Source organism: Perognathus longimembris, chromosome 22, assembly GCF_023159225.1.
Source record: "Perognathus longimembris pacificus isolate PPM17 chromosome 22, ASM2315922v1, whole genome shotgun sequence".
Taxonomy (NCBI): domain Eukaryota; kingdom Metazoa; phylum Chordata; class Mammalia; order Rodentia; family Heteromyidae; genus Perognathus; species Perognathus longimembris.
In genome coordinates this window covers 4,082,567-4,101,842 of record NC_063182.1, presented here as the reverse complement: position 1 = coordinate 4,101,842, position 19,276 = coordinate 4,082,567, and the positions used below count along the sequence as shown (strand labels likewise).

General features: G+C 39.6%; 1 protein-coding gene across 1 annotated transcript in view; it reads right to left on the bottom strand.

Annotated features, from left to right (window-relative positions):
- Positions 1 to 19,276, bottom strand: part of LOC125340197 (28S ribosomal protein S35, mitochondrial-like) — a 38,633-nt gene that overhangs the window by 10,707 nt on the left and 8,650 nt on the right. The window contains 2 exon segments of the mRNA XM_048331643.1: positions 5,481 to 5,568; positions 12,074 to 12,191. Coding sequence (XP_048187600.1) covers positions 5,481 to 5,568; positions 12,074 to 12,191 — 206 coding nt within the window.

Below are 19,276 nucleotides of genomic sequence, written 5' to 3'. Positions count from 1 at the left end.
GAGGTTCTGTAGGGTTAACAGGAAAGGCTTCCACCGAGCTAACATGCTTTGGAAATAAAGTTAAGTTAAAGGAGTACCAGAGAACTTTGGACTTACAAAGAATTGAGTTGAATCAAATTATCCTGATAAAAGTCCTGGAGGGAAATAAAACTTGGCAGGGCAGGTCCTCCAAATTAGGTGTGAAGCTTGTCTTGTACCAAAGTCATAATAAAATGTAATGAAAATATTTGAAGTAGAAGGACAGTTGTATCTCCCAGAGAAGAGTATTTTAAGACATAGTGAAATAGTCCATTAGAATGAAAAGAGCTGAAGGCATTAGAATAAAGGGACATAAGTTTGAAGGCTGAAAAGAAATTTGGCTCTGGGGGACAGGAGAGCTATTGAGGACAGCGTGATGACTGTTTTCTGAATCCCTAATTGTTCTTTTTCTTGCTTATGCCTTGCAAATTCTCTTTGGGGAAAAATTACATGGAAACTCATTGTGATGCAACAAGAATACATTATTGCAAGTGGATGTCCTGCCAGTGACTGATTTCAATGGCTCTGCAGTGGTATCAAAACAACGCATAGGCAAGTTGGGAGTGGAGCTGGGGATCAATGTGCCTTCTAGTTGTTTTCAGCTCTCTTCACTTGTGTCATCTCAGGGCCTTACGAGGGAGTGCCTGGCTGTGGGTGCCCAGCTGCTTTCACTTAACTGTAGACAGATTTCTACCCATGGCATACCCCACATGAACTCTAAACTGACTCTGATAGACATTTTTACCTCACATGAACACTAATACACTGCCTCAGTCTGTTCTGTCTTAGCATGGTGCATGGAAATACCCCAGGATCTCAACTATCACTGGATTCAAACATAAGCAACACTCTCATTCGACACGTGAGATCACCACAGTCTTTACTATTGGTTACAGATTAAAAATCCCAAGTCAACAAAATTGGCTTCACTTGATACAGAAGCTACTGTTGTTCTTCTTATTATTATTATTGTACTAAATATCTTACTTGCATGATTGCTAAATTCTCAAGCCAACACTAGAGCATAACACAGTATTCCAGCATTTATAGCTGGGAAGATATAATTGTTATGATTAAGTAGTTGGTCTAAGGAAGGAAGGACAAAAAGAAAGGAAGGGAGGGGGAGGAAAGGAGGGAAGAGAGGAGAGAAGGAGGGAAGGGAAGGAAAGGGAATTCAGCTTCCTACCTCCAGACGCCTGACCTCCTTTTCTTTGGAATACTATAAATTTTAATAAGCTATATCTTTCCTTGTCTACTGGACATCTCCCAGCTTCTTGCTAGTGTTAGAACCCAGGAACATCCTTTCAAACGAACTGAAATCTATCACTTCAAAATTTAATGGTGGAATGTAGTCTCTTTGGGACCTTAGAAGTCTGTCTTACTCAGCTTGGACTTCGCTACAAATTACCCTAGAATAATCGACTAAAAAAATGCCAGCAGTTTATGTTTGACAGTCGTGGAGGCTGGACGTCTGAGAGCGGTCTCATCACAGCTGAGCTGCTGAGACGCCGCTTCCAGCCTGCAGGCTGCTGACTTGTGGTATCTTCATGATGCCAGAAAGCGAAGGGAGAAAGCACTTCCTGGACCCTTGTAGGGGCACTCATCTCGTTCATGAGAACTCGTCCTCATACCTTACCTCATCTCGATCCCTTCCTAATGCCTACCCTACCCACAACATCACATACGGAAGTACAGCACTAGTATATGAATTTGGGAAGATACAAATGTTCAGTCCACAAGAGCCAAATTCTTGCAACTGCCAGACACAGATGGGCTTATTACAGTGACCACCCACCATGTTAATATCTTCAAATGCCTTCCATAAAGTCATTCCAGAGCTTGACTTCTTTCAGTAGAATTGAGAAGCTCATTTCTATTTTGCAGGCTTACAATGAAGTCTTTTATGATAGTTTAGTTTGTCTACTGAAGTTTTCTTTGGTAAATATTAATGAAGCTGGGAATATACAAAAAAGACTTTACTATCTCATCAAAACCTTGCACTTTTCATTCAATGCAAATGAAAGATTGGCATATTACTTGTTGAAAGATCATAACTCATAAGAAATAATATTCTCTTATTTCCTTTTTTTAAAAAAAGTCCTTCTAGCATGGGTTAATTGTACAAAGCGGCTAATTGTGATAGTACCACACATGTACAAGTACTTTGATCAAATCCACCTCACTCTTGCTACTTCCTGCCCTCTTCTCCTTTTCCAAAAAAAGTGGTTGATAGATTTTATTATTCTATTTTCATACATAAAAGAAGTCTGATGATATTAAATCCGTTTCACCTTCTAATTTTACCATGTGTAGGTTCCTATTCTCACCCCGAAACAGTTCCTATTTTACAAGCAAGTCATTCCTTTTTTTGTTCTGTATTTCTATTATCCACACAGGGGGAAAGAAAAATAATTTTTGTCTTTCTGAGTTTGAATTATTTCTCTTAACATGATGAGGTCCAACTCCACCCATTATACTACAAGTGACATAATTTCATTTTTCATGGCAGAATATTATGTTATTGTGTATAGGTATGGGTGTATGGATATATTTTTTCTGTATACCTTCATCAGCTGGTAGGCATGAAATAAACATGATATTCAGGTGTCTCTATTTTACATTGACTTCTATTATTTTGGAGCAATGTCACAAATGGTATAGTAAGATCACATGGTGGTTCTATGTTCACTTTTTTTAAAAACCTCCCTACCAACTTCCATAGTAATTGTATACCAACAGTGAGTGTGAAGATCACTTTTCTCTGAACCCTTTGCAGAATTTTTTCTGTTGTTTTCTTCTTTTTTTTTGCCAGTCCTGGGACTTGAACCCAGGGCCTAAGCACTGTCCCTGGCTTCTTTTTGCTCAATGCTAACACTCTATCACTTGAGCCACAGCACCACTTCTGGCCTTTTCTGTGTATGTGGTACTGGGGGATCGAACCCAGGGCTTTATGCATGCTAGGCAAGCACTCTACCACTAGGCCACATGCCCAGCCCCTGCTGTGTTTTCTTGATAACAGCAATTATAACTGGGTGAGATGGAATAGCAATTATAACTGGGTGAGATAGAATTTTACTGCTGTCTTGGTTTGCATCTCCTATATGGAAAAAGAGTTTATGTATTTAGGAACCTTTTGTACATCTTGTGAGAAGTGTCCATTCTATTCCATTTATTTGCTTATTTATTTATTTCTCTTTTTGTTTGTTAAATTATTTGTTCATTTGATGTTTACAATTTGGAGCTCTTTATGTATTGCAGACATTCACCCATTATCTGATATACAGCTGGCAAAATGTTTTGTTTTGTGGATCTTCCTTTGGTTCTACAAAGCGTTTTCTTGGATGTGTGGAAATGTTTTAACTTGATGCAATCCTCTTAATTCCTGGGTTTTTTTCCTGAGTAAATGGAGATGTTACCCTCTCTCTATGTTCAATGGGCTCATCCTTGTGGGTTCCATAGTAGTTTCAAGACTTACACAAAGATCTTTGAACTGTTTTGTGTTGTTAAGTTTTGTACAGTGTAAAAGAGAGGGTTGTAGTTTCAGCCTTGAACATGTGTATATTGAGTTTCCCGAGTTCAGTTCATGGAGGGACTGTCTTGGCTTCAATATGTTTTTCAATTCTTTCTTGAAAATCAAATGGAGAATGATGCAGGTGTTTCATTTTTCTCTGTGTCTCCTTCAATTTATTTAAGTTTTTAGACTATTCATTATATTTCACCTTCCATTCTAGGTTTATTCTGAAGTATTTAAATAATTTGAGGTTATTGTGAATGAGATTATTTTCCTAATTTCATTATCTAATAGCTCACTCCTAGTTTTTAGAAAAGTAGTTGACATTTTGTGTGCTGATTTTATATCCTGCTACTTTGCTGAAAGTATTTATCATATCTAAGAGTTTTGAGTGGAATCTTTAGAGTCTTTGAATTATGGGATCATAGCATCTTACTCAAGAAGAATAATTTAACTTTTTCCTTTCATAATAGTATTACTTTTATTTCTTCTTTTTTATTGTTCTGGATAAGAATTCAAACACCGTATTGAATAAGAGTGGAAAAAAATGGACATCTCTGCCTCAAAGCCTTGAGAGAAAATAATTTCTGATCCTCTTGATTTAATACAATGGACAATGTTAGCTATAAATTATAATGTGTGTGTGCTTTGTTATGCTGATGTATAGTTCTTTTTTTCCTCCTGTACTCTGTGCTTTAACATGAAAGTGTGTTGAATGCTTTTACTGCATCTATTGGTGCAATCATACCATTTTTGTAAGTTGAATGAAACAATCAAGATTTGTGATGCTTTTTAATATGCCATTGAATGTGTCTTACAAGTCTTTTCCTGAGAGAACTTGATAAAATTAAATCCAAGGAAACTGATCTATAATTTTCTTTCTTTTTTTTTTTATCATGTTCTTACTTGTTTTTAGTATCATGGTAAGACTGGCTTTTTAGACTGAGTTTGAGAGTCTTCCTTCCCTTTGTAACTTTTTGGCATAGATTGGGGGCCATTCTTGTTAGTTCTTCTTTGACAGGTGGAGACAAATAGCTCAAGTGGCAGAGGGTAGACTAGTTGCCTTCTCTAAGGGTCTTGTTGAATTCATCAGTGAATCTCTCCATTTGTGGGCTTTTCTTCTTTGGGAAACTCGTGTGTGTGGGGGGGGGGGTGTCTGTAGTCCAGGGGTCTGATCTCAGGAACTTTAGTTTTCCAGGCAGATGCTCTACTATTTGAAACCAAAAGAGATGGCATCCCTTTAGCTCATGGTAACACATCGCTGGCTTCAAAAAAAAACAAAAACAAAAAAACTCCTTTCTTTGTTCTCGTCTCTGTGGCTTTTCTCATAGACATATGAAAGACTCAGTGTTCCATGGAGCACTGATTTAGAATCAACCATAATGTAGGATGAACTCATATTTTAAATTAACTGATTGCATCTTCTGAATCTATTTCTAGAAAAGTTACATTCTCAGGCTTCAGGTAGACATAAATGGGGTAGCAATTGGTCAATATGCTACAGAACCACAAAAACCTTATTTCCGAATATGAGTATAATTACGGATGCTAGCGTGTAGAAGTTGGTCATATAATTTTGGAGGACACAATTTGCAGAAGGAGGCACAGTTTAACTCCTTCCAATGGTAAAAGGTCTATTTAAGTTCTAGATACACCTCTGAAATGCACTCAGAACTAAATTAATAGTGGCATTCTCTTAGTCATTGCCCTATTGCTTTGAAGTAACTATTTTGGTGAACATTGGTGGGGGATAAGAGGGATAGGAAATTGAAATCCAGATTTTAATTGTAGCATATAATTAAAATAGGAATTGAACATGTTTATATTTTAGGGCATTATATAATGGGTCCTTCATTTATATGTTCCCAGTCACACACTTTTTCTTAACTTCTGTTTTCTGCCAACTCTATCTGTAGGCATCATCAAGAAAATAAACATCCCAGATCATTACATTTTGGAGGAGGTTAACGAAAGACTCGATGCAGGCTCTGGAGGCTTCTTCCAAACTGAAATCCACCATGGAATAGACATGGCATGAACTACAACCAGGAGAGAACAAGGACTGTGAATGTCAAAAGCGGTTCTCAGTAGCTACTACTGCTCCATGGAAGTTGCAGCAACATAGGTACGAAGAGGATGAAGTCTGGAAACATTATCTCCACGCATATTCTGCAGCTTCTGTATCTTCAGTGCCCTCTGATAAGATGACTTGTTAATATGTGTATTTGTGCTATTATCTCGAAGATATCAATAATTCATATTTTTATCTTCCTCACATGCTGAGCAAGAAGCTTGGCCCTTTGTATTTTCGAGAGCCCTTGTCTCAGGCCAGTTTTATCAGGGTGGAGTGCAAAACAATAAACCCGCTGAGATCAAGAGATTTTTCTCATTTTTACCGAAATGCCTCAGATATGAGAACAATGTACACCGTGATTTTTATTGCTCTAGAGAAAGAACAAAGGAGAAGAACCCCACTCTCACTGAGAAGGGGCAGGTGCAAGAATCCAGCATGTTCTGCTCATACACCAAAGGAATTTGCATAGCAGGCTTAGGGCTCAGGGTCATGGCCTCTGTTCCAATGTTCCAAGCCAGTTAGTCATGTAAGAAACCTGTAGATCGAGGTAAGTATGCATCTCATTGTGAACCAGAGTGGGCAAGATAACCTGAGGGGCCTTCCCTGCTGCTTTGGGGGTGCTAAAGCAATTAGTACTGCTATAGAGGAGTGGAAGGGTGGGGGGTAATCGCCAAAGTAACTTTCCTGCCAGTCCACTGGGTGGACAGTGTGTGTACAAATTTCAATATCTTTAACTAAATAAATGTTTTGCTTGGGGTTTTTATTTTGCTTTTTTTTTTTTAACACTGTAGTTCATGAAATAAAGATGACTTAAAACTACACTGTGTGTGGACGGTCCCAGAACAAATCATGTTAAGTAAAGTAAACCAAGCTCAGAGGGACAAATGGCACAGGTTTGTTTCATAAGTGGAAGCTAGAGTTAAAATATACTGAGACTATAACCATTTATACAGGACTCTAGGTATTCGCAGCCAGTGAGACCCAAGGAGGGTCATCCTAGGAGAAGAACAGGAAGGAGCAATGTGCCTCTAGTCATATAAACGAATACTTATCAAATTTAACTCCAGGAAATGGAAATAAGAGGTCTTTTCCTTGGTTGCTGCTTTTGTTTTTTCTTCTTTTTTTCTTTTGGTTTGTTTATCTGTCTTCGGGAAGATAAGGGGGAGACAGAAATGGCAGGACAAAGAGTGAAGAAATGAGGTCGTGGTACTTGCTAGACATACTATGTTGAAAATGAACTACACAACTTGTGGGTGGGGACGGAAGGGGAAAACGGGGGGGGGGGGAGGAGGGAGGGCAGAGGTGACATTCTCCAAAAAGAAATGTACCAGACTTAAGTCGTGATCAGACTTACGCAACTGTAACTGCTCTGTACATCACCTTCATAATAAGTAAAATAAATAATAAAAAAAATAAAAACCTACACCATTACTTGTTTCTCTTATAAAATTTTGGAAGTGTGCCATCAGATAGTATGTGTCCCCTCCAACCGTAGAAACTGAAGAGCAGAGAAAAATCAGCTGAGCCCAGGAAGCCAGGGCAAATAGAGCCCGAGCAGTCAGGCTCCCAGAACAGTGCTCCTCCTAAAGGAGGCACAACAGGAGAAAATTCAAAAAAGAATTGTTTTCTTCATTGTGGCTGTAGGTATTGTTGAATGTGTGGTAGTTATTGTCCTGTCTATCACAATCAATGAACGCTTTCTGTAATTGCCAGAAATAGCGAGGGTAATTTGCTATCATTAAACACAACGGCTCTAGTTCTGGATAGAGCATCTTGGCTACGAGGTAGTGGTAATGACTAAGGAACCGTTGCTGCCAATCATGGCAGCTGGTGTGCCAAGCTCACCTTTAGGACAAGCCCCCAAACAAACTCACACCTGTCCCTCCAGGGTCTAGAGCAATTGCTTTCATGATTAAAAAAAAGGGTTCTCTCACTGAAGTTAGTCTGTGTGCTCAGCTATGATGCGGGCATGGCTGTCCTGTGTCTGGCTCCATCAGTGCCCAGTGAACCCACCTAACCCCACCGTGTGGACAGAACCTCACGTGCCCACCACGCACCGTCCTTTCCCAGACTCCCTGTCGACTGGCTGTGGCTTCCCACTGGCCTTAGGACGTCAGACTCTGAACTTTTCATACAAATTCCAGCATCACCCCAGATGATAGTAGCAAACGCCATGACAGTAGTTATTGCTTTTCGTGACCGACATGACTCATTCTTCACAACATGAAGCCGTGCGGTTTTCTCCGTGATGCTCAGGTGGCAGAGGTGGAGAGTGGTAGAGCTGGAATTGGAGCGCAGAGGTTAATCCGACGCTCCTTCAAGTCCATCCAAGTCTCCAATATCTCTTACCAGACTCATTGTGTGTGCTGATAAAGTCTGTCCACTGAAGGAACAAATCACCCTTGAAGAGAAAGAAATGAAAGATCCACACGATAATGTCGCTGTCCGATACTACAAGATCCGTGCTCAAATAGCTACCCGGCACAGTGTGCACACGTGTGTGTGTGCCTCCTCACACTCAAAATGATACACAGTGAGAGGAAAGTCAGCAGGAAGGCTTTCTGTATTTTACTTTATTATCTGCTACTGTAGGCATAGGCACTGTTTTGGGGTGGGGTGGGTTTTTTTTGGTCTTACTTGGTTAATTTTGTTGTTTTGTTTAGTAAATCTTGTTCACGTGCCCAGAGGCCCTGAAACACACAGTGCTAAAAAAAAAAAACAGTATTAAAATAATAGCTATGAATATAAACATTGCCAAGTGGTAATTTGTAAGGCTAGGAGTCAAGCAAAATATTAAAAAATATAGATGTCAAAGATACACCAATTCTTCTTGAATTCTTTTTCCTGTTCTTTAGAAGTCAAGAGAGCTGACTTGTTATTAAAAAATATTTTTAGAAAATGAAAGTCCTCCTTCCAGAGCTCTCAGTGGCTAGAGACGCACACCTTAACCCATGACAGGAGTGGATGCTGGTTAACCGCGTCTGAAGAAGGCTTCTGAAGGAATGTGTCTGTCCCCCCGTGATTGTAACCAGACGTTCATTCTGTCTAAGAGAGAAAGTGGAAAAACTCGACCTGCAAACAAGTTGTTGGGAATGCTGATCCTCAAGGTGTGTTCCACTTGTGGTCATGGTCAGTAAAGACCAGACAACAGCATGAAAGCAAAACACTTAGACGGCTGGCGGGTTCTGACACCGAAAGCTGCTTCCAAGGGGTGCAAAGGGGATTCCTGCAGCGGTTCATTGTTCCATTCCCTTCCCTAGGCAGAATCCGAAGTCAGAAACTAAACGAAAGAGCAATGCATAGATAGTCTTACCCAGTCTTGTTTCTTCCTCTTTTACTTTTGACTGCACTGGGACTTGAACTCAGGACCTGGGCACTCTCCCGTAGCTCTTTTAGCTCAAGGCTGGCACATTTGAGCCACATGTCTGGTTGTTTGTTTTTTGTTGTTGTTGATGGTGGTTAATTAGATCATTGGAGAAAAGACTCTCACGCTCTTGTCTACTCAGGTTGGCTTCAAACCGCAATCCTCGCAGCTCGGCCTCCTGAGTAGCTAGGATTGTGGACATGAGACACTGCTGCTAAGCGTTTTCTCTTTCGGAACACTATGGCTGAGACTCCCCCTATCTAAGTAATACAAGGATCGAAAGAACACAGTGAAGAATGAGAGCAGAAATTAAAAATCCAGGAGAGAACACCAAGTGTTTCGTGCTTGGCATGCTACACCCACTTGCAGAGCATTTCTCAACTTGCAGGAGGTGTTTCTCTACCCCCTCCTGCTCTCCTTTGCATCCTAAAAATCCTAAAAGGCTGGAGTGAAATCAGATTCCGGCTGAATATCCAAAGGCCCTGTGGAGTTCAGCAGACCAGTCATCTTGAAGCTGTGTGCTCAGCTCCTAGGGCCCAGGAGGACACGGAAGAGGTAGCAAGTTAGGCCAAAAAAAAAAAAAAAAATGTACTCACTACCTTACGAGTGAAACTGTAACGCCTCTGGTCATCACCTTGACAATAAAAATTAAATTAAATTTAAAAAAAAAACACAGAGTTGCCCCATCTGAAACTAAGTTTTTAATACAGTCTGAATATACTGGTTTTATTGCCAGCTCAGACTTGAGCAAAGAATCCAAAAATCTATAAAACACGAAGTTCTTCATGAGCTGAATTAAATCCATGGATGCCCAAAAGCACAGACTCTACGACTCAGCTTTGTGCAGTGAATAACTTGTTCTTGTTCCAGTGTAACTAGTCTTAACTTCTTTTTTCCCTCAACACTCAGCTAAATTCTTTCCTGATAGTCAAACAGCCAGGATTAGTTTGATATCTACGCTGCCCATATTTCCTTTCGTTTCTCAAGTGAAGTGCTTTGACTAACCTGTGCAGAAAAGGAGATTAATATAAAGGGAATAGTGAAACATTTGATGGATATTAGGTGTTTATCATTCTTCATTAGGTGATCCTAAGTCACCTTCTTAAATCACTGCAAACAGAACAGAATGGGCTGTGACAATTGTCCAGCTGGCATATTAATGAGGAGGAATGTAAATGGGAGAAGGCTTTCATTTTGCTAGAACAAACAGAGCGATAGCACTCTCTCAGCTCTCTGCATTTTCTCCAGGGGCTCAGTCCAATTAGCTATTTCATATTAATCACTATTTGTGCAGTTGATTCTTCCTGCGGCCGCTTTCCATTATCAGTTGCCCGGAAGACTGAAAGACATTTATATTTTTTTTGGATGCTCTACAGAATCCAGGAAAAGAAAATAACAGTGTTTCGCGTGTGTCTTCCATTTGATTCTTTCCTAAAGTCATTTCATATCTTAGCTGCTTTGACCCTCAAAAAAAATCTTTTAATATTCCAGCTCTGCCTGCATCTTTGTGAATACTTTGCACCTAGTAGGTATTCAAACGCATAAACAGATAAAGCACAGAAGCGTGCTGGATGAAGAGGTGGCTCTCTTTAACCCAAGCACTTAAATGAGACCCTATTGTTTTTCCTTAAAACTTGCTTAGATATAGAGGGATAATCAGATTTCTCTACTTTGAAACATGTCAGTTTATGAGTATAATACATCTTGATTATTTCCATCATTCTCCCCCATCTGGCCCAATCCCACCAATTCCCTCCATTTTCCTACTTTTATTTTCACATATGAACAACAAGTATTATGACTGTCTTCTCCCATTCTTCCTCTCGCCATCCATCTTAAATCCCCTTTGCTTAACTTTAACTAATTGAAGTAGACTTTTTTCCCTGAGGCCTTTATTCAGTATTTTACATATCTCTTCTTAATAGAGTAGCAATAGATTGCAAAAAACACCAAAATATATCAAATAATTACACGAAGAACAAACTACCATCTTCTATAGAAAGGTACTGGTCACTAATGGAGAATTTTATGCTTTTCAAATTAAAAGTCATAGATACAAAATGAAAGTATTCATAAAAATTATGATAGAAGCCCAGAGGCCTGCAAGTCCAAACGATCTCTTTCACAGTGATTTGAGTAGAGACAAAACCAGCTACATTAAGTCCTTAGAAAGAAATAGTTAATAATTTTAGAATTGGGTGTTAAAAGACATCTGCCGAATTAAATATGTTGAATCCCTAATTCTATTACTGAATTCTACTCATTCAGTAAGATCTGAAAGTTCGAGGTTTAATCTTTCTTCTTGTTAATCCTACAATACTTTTGTGAATAAAAAGGAAGACGTCTGGAGCTCTGACTTGAGAAAAGAACAGACTGTAGGTTCCGAGGTCAGAGAGGCCGGATTGGAAAGAGTCCACCCCTTCCTGCCATGCTATCCTGCAGATTCGCCTGTAAACTGGGTTAATGTCAGCCCCTAGTCCTCAGGGCTGTTACAGGATGGTCTAACAAATCTAAGAGACAACTCGCACAGCTATGGCATTTCAATAGGAAGAGCAAAGTGGTCGGGAATCTTTTAACTTTTTGTGTGATTTTTGTTGAATTTAGAAGCTGACGTGTCATGAAATCATCCTGTCTATCATCAATGGCTTACAGAACATGTTTCCCAATTTATTGTACTATGTGGTCTTCCTCATTTCCCTGGACAGCTGCTAGAGAGTTGCCAAGTGCCTGATTCTGTGTTATTTACTAAGAAGCCAGATCCGAGTGGGTTACAGCCCTGACCTATTGAAGCTTGCAGGCTCTCCCAGGCAGATTTGGTCAGTTTGGCTTCCTAATTTGTTTATTTTGAAGACAAAGAAGATGACAGTGAAAGAATTTAATCTATTGGGCGAAACCCACACGGAATTTGCAGCCTGATTCTAGGACACAGAGGACGGACGAGCTGTCTTCTTTAGGTCTGTGGAGAATGCTCTGCTTCCGGCACCGAGGGAACCTTGAGCAGAATTAGACGAGGTCATGAGGGTACTGAATGTATTTTTACTGATTTACGTTCATTTGCCTCAGGGCTAAAGCCAAGCTGCTGCTTAGATTCATAAACCTCACTTACCATATGTTTGACTGGAGACTTTTCTCTGGATAGCAAAGTTGATTAGCCACTTTGGTGGTTTTCTCTGACTGATGATAATATAACCCAGTTTCAACACATATCTCTTTCTCCAAGCTCCCTGGAGAAACAAGTATAATTCCACTGATATAGCACAGTACAGCTAAGCATTCTCAGCTTCAACTAACCCCCCCCCCCCAATATGCCGTAGTTGGGGCTAGGGCTTTGGAGTTGCTCTAGGAGAGAGCCCTTCAGTCCCTCAGAGAAGTATTCCCTGAAGCACGTGGAGCCAGAAGGGTGAGTTTTCAAATCCCATAGAACTGCAGTCTGATGGGGATGATGAGTTCGTGAAAGTCTAGGTGAACTTTGTGAGGCTCCTATCATTTCTCTGCTTAGTGCCACTCAGCAGAGCCCCGCTGCCGAGAGATGAAAATCAACCTTGCCTAGCATAGAACTGACCTTCCAAAATGAGCCTCGTGATTGATTCATCTCGCCTACCTTCCAACCCAAATTCTCAAGTCCAAACTCCGGGCGACATGTTTTAAGAGACAAGCAGCTTCGCGATAGTGTCCCATATTTTCATGCACCTAAACGTGCATGTCTGTCAGTGGGGTCTCGCTACTGTTGTTTTCCAGATTTCTAGACATGCTTCTTTCTAGGCAATAGGCATTAGGAAAATGAGATCCCAAAAGTTTATTCAGGGAGAGTATCGATAGATGCCAAATATCCGAAGCCCTCTCTCCACCCTCATTGTCATCTGACGGCCGTGTGCGCCTGTGGAAATGCAAACTAGCCGATTTCTATTTAGAAAGCAGCTCGAGGATGGGGAAAGGAAATCAATATGAGGTCAGATTCAGCAGGAAAAGGAATTCTCAAGGTTGAACCCATTGACGTATTAGGTTTTGGTGAGTGCTACTCAGTGTGACTCTGTGGGGATTCTGCCAAGATACCTAAGTGCCCACCAGAGGGGTGGTAGTTTTAAACATCAAAGCCGCGAGCTAACGGATGGCTGGCTTTGGAGTCACCAGACAACGTCCCACCTCTCACCAAAGTCTCGTCAATGTACAATGTACCTGCAGGGGGAAGAAATTTAAACTCTTCCCTAGTTTTTTGCTAGTGAAGTAATATTTCTCTAAAGGTAAGGTAAACACATTTGTTTAGACTTTCCCTGCTTTTGCAGTAATACTTTTATTTCTGTATGTTTCTATATTCCATCTAATATTCTAGGTATGCTAACAGAAACATTTGTTGTTGTGTACAGTCGCTCTGCTGCATAGAAATTTACATTTCTGCTCGTAATCAACAGTCATGACATCAAAAGCAAGTTGATGATACAAGGAGAGAAAAATAGAAAAATCTTCCAGAAGGTAACATAACACAGAACACAAATAAAATATACTTTGTTTTTTTTAAATTTTTATTATTTTTAGTTGTACAAGAAGTTATCATTAGACAAATCAGCTTAGAGGTACAATGAATGCATCTTGATTGATATCTGCTTTTCTATCCCTCTCTCCCATTCCTCCTAATCTAACCATGCCTCTCAATTTTCTTAGTTTCATTGAATATGCATTGTGTATGTGTGATTTTTCCAATAGCAGTTATTTTTCTCATAAATAGCACAACAATAGGACTCTTTGCCTCAAGGGTATCTCCTGGACTATCTCTTTGAAAGTAATTATAAAGTGAATGTATGAGCTAGGTACCCTTGGCTACTGGCAGAGCTATTGGCTACTTAGGAGGCTGAGACCTGAGGATTGCACTTTGAAGCCAACCCTGGCAGAAGCATCCATGAGACTCCTACCAGCAATTAACCAGCGAAAATCCAGAGGTGGAGCTGTGGATCAAGTAGCAGAGCACCAGCTGTGAGCGAAAAGGCCAAGAAAGAGCATGAGGCCCTGCCGTTTGCTTCTTTGCTGTAGTCCTCACAGCTGTTGGGGTTCTGAAAGGAAAAATGCTCCATTTCAGTTGTTTCAAGTAAAGAGAGTTTAAATAAAGATTCTACTTTGGGAATATTTCCCAGTTGAGGAGGAGACACGCTAAGTTGGACACACAGGGAATAGGAATGGTAGAAGTTGCTACCACACGCAGAGTTGCAGGGGTCTGGAGAGGAGGCGGTGCAGGCCAGAAGTCAGGAAGAGATGAAGCTTCAGCAAGGCCAGGGATGACCCAGCCCTGGTCACAGAGGCAATAAAAACAGCCACCGCAGCAGCCAAGTGAGGAGCAGGAAGGGGAGGGAAGAGAAAAACTGCCAGAGAGTCTGTTCACTGCACGCAACCCAAAGCCAGCTAATAGCAGGATGGTTTATTCAGGTCAGCTCTGCAAACCAGCGAGCAGAAGGAAGCATGCAGCATCACCTTGTGATAGGAGAGAGGTAAATAAAATTAGTGTAGGGAAGGACCATGTCCATTTGAGGACTGTGCCAGAAACATTTCCAGTGTTAGGGTAATACGGTGGCATCTTGTATAAACCTTGTATAATACATAAAGCAATCTTACCATATGTCTTACCATATCAGGTAAGCATTTTCAGAGATCAAAGTCTTCCTATGTGTGTATGGCTGGTCTTCATATTGTTATGATATGTACATGATCTTCAAGCCTTGGATTTATTTAACAAAATGAAAATAAAATATCCCTTCTATGTGTGGAAACCATTAAAACGCCTCAGGTTTTAGTGCAATGGTAAATATATTCTATGACAGGCTTAGAAAATATGTCTTTTTTCATTTTTTCTTGGCATATATCTTACCCTGACGGCACAAACAGTTGACAACCCAGTCCCCAACAATAAAACGTATGATCAAATACTCAATAAAAGTATCACTTTCTTGAACAGCGAGGCATGTTCTGCCCTGAGAACTCTTGGTGGAATTTCTGGGAAGGCTGATGGAGTCATAAAGGAGCACCACACCACAAAATGCCTTCCAAACAACAGCCAGAAAAACTGGCTGACAAATGAAGAGAACAGTAATGTTTCATGGAGTGACAGGGACGGATTCCCTTTCAGTTTTATTTTGTTTGTCAGTTGTCACATATCTTCATAATTATTCACCTTTTGTCATCTCACACCGATGCTACTTTCACATATTTTCAAAGATTCTGCCTACTTCTACTTGTATACTATCTTTCACATTTTCTTTTTTTAATGGAAAATATTTTATTAGATTATTATTATTATTATTATGACCATTAATTCATTGTACGAAGGGGTTAACATTCCATGAGAGTCTGTGAAAACAGTACTGAAGTAGTTTCTATTTCATAGTCAGACATCTCCCTATTTCAACTTATGGCAAACTACAATGATGCAAGTTGTTCATTTGTACACGCCAGGTTAGGAAAGAGGAGAATTCTCTCCCTTCCTCACTGATACCCTTACTGCATTCTAATTCGATGTCCAAAAGGCAGAAGGACCAATAAGGTATCCAATTCTAGTTCCATGGGAGAGAAATGGAGCCATCTTGCTACAAAAGGAATGTCTTCCGAGTTGAGTAGAGGTGAGACGTTTACATTTTCCAGGTCTGTTTCTTTCCCTTTTCACTTGCTCTTCTTCTCTTTCTCTCTCTTTCACTCGCTTTCTCCATGTGTTTGTGTGTTTCTTTCTTCATTCTCTCTTTTCTAGGGTATGAACTCAGGCCCTCGTGGTTGCCAGGCATATTCTCTGTCAGCTCGTGCTCTCCAGCTCATTTGTCATTCTTTCAATCAGAAAATTCCATTTGTGAGTTCAATAATAGCCCAACCACCTAGAGTTGTTCTGTACTACCTGGAAAGACCCTTGTGGTATACTGCACAGACAATGTGGATTCTGGGACAGAGTGCTTGGGTTCAACGCCTGGTTCTTCTAATTCCTATCAGAAGGCACTGAACAGCATCTCACGCCCACCTAAACTCCCTTGCTACATCAGCCAAGTGGGGACATTCATTGTACCTCTAAGTGACTCAGTACATGTCCTCTTAGTCATAGTGCTCCGTAGGTGTTAGATGTCACGTTGTTAACATTTTTTTATTTATGATGACGTAGAGACAACAACAACGAAAGCATTAGTTATTTTAACCCAAGTGCTTCTGCGTCTCCATCCATTTTCAGCCCATGCAATCTCGCAGATGTGCCCAAGAGAAGCATTCCACAAACAATTTGCATAAAATCATCCGTTCCTCTTCAAACTTGTACCGATATTCACTTGGGCTCCATTCAAATTTCAAGCTCAAGTTCCTGTCAATTTTGTGTTATCAAAACAGGCTTGCTCATCATAGTTAGAAGTTTCATAAAGTGATTTGTCACTTGAAGATTGCATATCCTCACAGGGAGATATCAAAGTCTTATACAAATGCAAAGATACATAAATTAGCTTCCTTCTGCATTTTCAGGTCTGAGCAAGGAGAGCAATTCCAGGTTTGCCATATCTCAGTTGGTGGTGGCCAAGGTAACCACAACATGTATCCAAACATTGATTTGGCTATTCAACATGGCAGCCATCAGCAAAGAATAAGAAGCAAACTCTTTGCACAATTCAGCTTCCCGGGACCCAAGCTCTGCATTTTGATTTGCATCTGAACATTGTCTCCCAGATGCACAGTTTCTATTCATTCTGTACTACACACTGGAATCCCGATTCTCACTGAAAACAATGGTGATCTATACAGAACTCAGTATTTTGTTGCCTTCCACCAAAGTGATAATGATTCACCATACTCAGTAAGAAGTATTATAGTTCTCAGTATTGTTACTAGAATCAAGTCCACTCTTCTGATTCCCAAAGAGAGAAAAGCATAGCCATTGGTTGTTCATTGCTATGCTGGGATAGGAAAAAAAGCCATAATGTCATTAAAATAAAAACACTGATAGTAATAATAGTAAATACAACAGATAGATAGATCAACAGATACATAGATAACAGATGATAACATGATAGCAGAGGGATTAGAATCTGGAAGAAATCTTAATTTTATAATGTAATCAAGAATTTGTCAACCTAGTAGAATTTATTTTGGCAGTCTGATCATACTAAGTGAAGTGAGCCAAACCCCCCAAAAACATAAACTCTATGGATTCACTCATTGGAAACAATTAGTACTTGTCTAGAATAGCCCTAGCAGAGGAGCACAATAGCTTAATAGCAATGTACATGTGAACATATAAAATGATCCTAAGCGAAATGAACTCCAAGTTATGAAAATTAGTGGTTTATCGTTGTCATTCTTATTTTCAATGTATCATGTGAAATTATATCTTTTTCTTTTGTCTTTCTTCCCCATGTTTTTACCCCTGATGTCACTGTAACTGACTTTGGTACACTGGGTATTGTATGTATGTTTATTGGAACGAGGGAAGAGGAACACCAAAATGGAGAGAAAAACAGTAACAGGCAAACCAATGCAACAGCAATACTTACAACACAATATGCTGTAAACCAACTGTACACCTCAGGGGGAGGGGGAGGAGAAAGGTGGTAGAAAAACAAAGGAGGAGGGTAATAAGTTTGATAAGAAATGTACTTACTGCCTTACATATGTAACTGTAACCCCTTTGCACATTACTTTGACAATAAAAAAGTTTACAAAAAGACTAAAAATAGACCTTCCCTATTACCCAGCAATCTCACTCCTGGGCATTTAGTCAAACGACCACAAACAGGGGCATCCTAAAGCTACCAGCACAACTATGTTCACTGCAGCATTCCTTACCATAGCTAAGACATGGAACCAACCCAGATGCCCCTCAGTCGTTGAATGGATCAAGAAAATGTGGTACGTATACACAATGGAATTCTATGCTTCCACCAGAAAGGACACATTGCCCCATTTTTAAGAAAATGGAAAGACTTAAAAAAATAATATTAATTAAGCCAAACTCAAAGAAACATAGGCTGAATGTTTTTTCTCATTTGTAATAGCTAGAATATGTCTAGTTATATCTATTCTTAGCAGAGGATCACAATGGCTCAATAGCTTTGCCCATACAACCATATAAAAGGATGATTATCAAAATGAACTCCAAGAAATAGAAACGTGTGTGTGTGTGTGTGTGTGTGTGTGTGTGTGTGTGTGTGTGTTTATTGTACCATTTGCAGTTGTTTTCTCCCCCTTTCGGTTGATTCCCTGTTGTCACTGTGTTTGGTTTCTGTGCCCTTCGTCTTGTAGATCAATTTATCTGATTTGGGGAAGGGAAGAGGAATCACAGAAACAGTGGGACAAAGTGTGAACCAATTCACCAGTGATACTCACTAGACACTGCTGGACATGAGCTTTACGACTTGGTGGGGCTGATAGTGGAGGAAGTGAGCAGGAGAATATGAGGTAGGAGGTAACACTATTCAAAATAAATGTCTGCATTACCCTACCTTTGTAACTGTAATGCCTCTGTACATCTCCTTTACAATAAAGTTTAAATGAAAGAAGAAAAAAGGGCAATACATATACTAAGGAAAAAAAATGTTTCACGGACCTTCCCACCAGGCTGGCTTTGCAGCACAATGCAATCCTCAGGTCTTACCCTTGTGTGCAGCTAATATTACAGGCCTGAGCCACTGGCACCTGAAAGAAAAATATATTTTGTGTGGGTCTTCTGTGGAACTTGGTTTCAGATCAACAATATGTATTTGTTGATTATTTTGTCTTCTAGTAATTGTGTAAGAATCCTGTTTCGTAAATAATTAGATGGAGTAACCATAGCATATGAACATATTTACTGGAGTCCTCCAATTCTTGTGTGACAAGGAAAAAAAAAACTTGAAAAGCAGAAGAAAACTAAAAGGCAAAATCTTTGACCTATGCCAACCTTTAAAATCATCATTGCTTTCAATTATTACAGGAAATAGATGCCTGGAATGAAGACAACATAAATCTTTTGAATTTTTGCAATATTGAAGTATAATTTTAGATGTGAAATTCTTTCTTCTGTTGAGATTCTCATAAATTTTGTTGTGGTTTCAATCCTGTAAAAAAACCAGACAAAAGTTTATTGGTATAGTTAACATTTCTAAACAGTTAATAAATTAAGATATAAATATTATCGGCTAAAAAAGAACCCCTATAGCCCACAATCATTTCTTCTGATAAAATGGAGAATGATTATATGCGGCTGACTACTTCCATAAAATCATTTTTAAATGAACTCTTAGAAATATATTAGTTACAAACAGAAAAAAACTATGTTTATGTATGTCAAGGATTCTGTATATTCCTTTTGCTACGCTGACTCTTA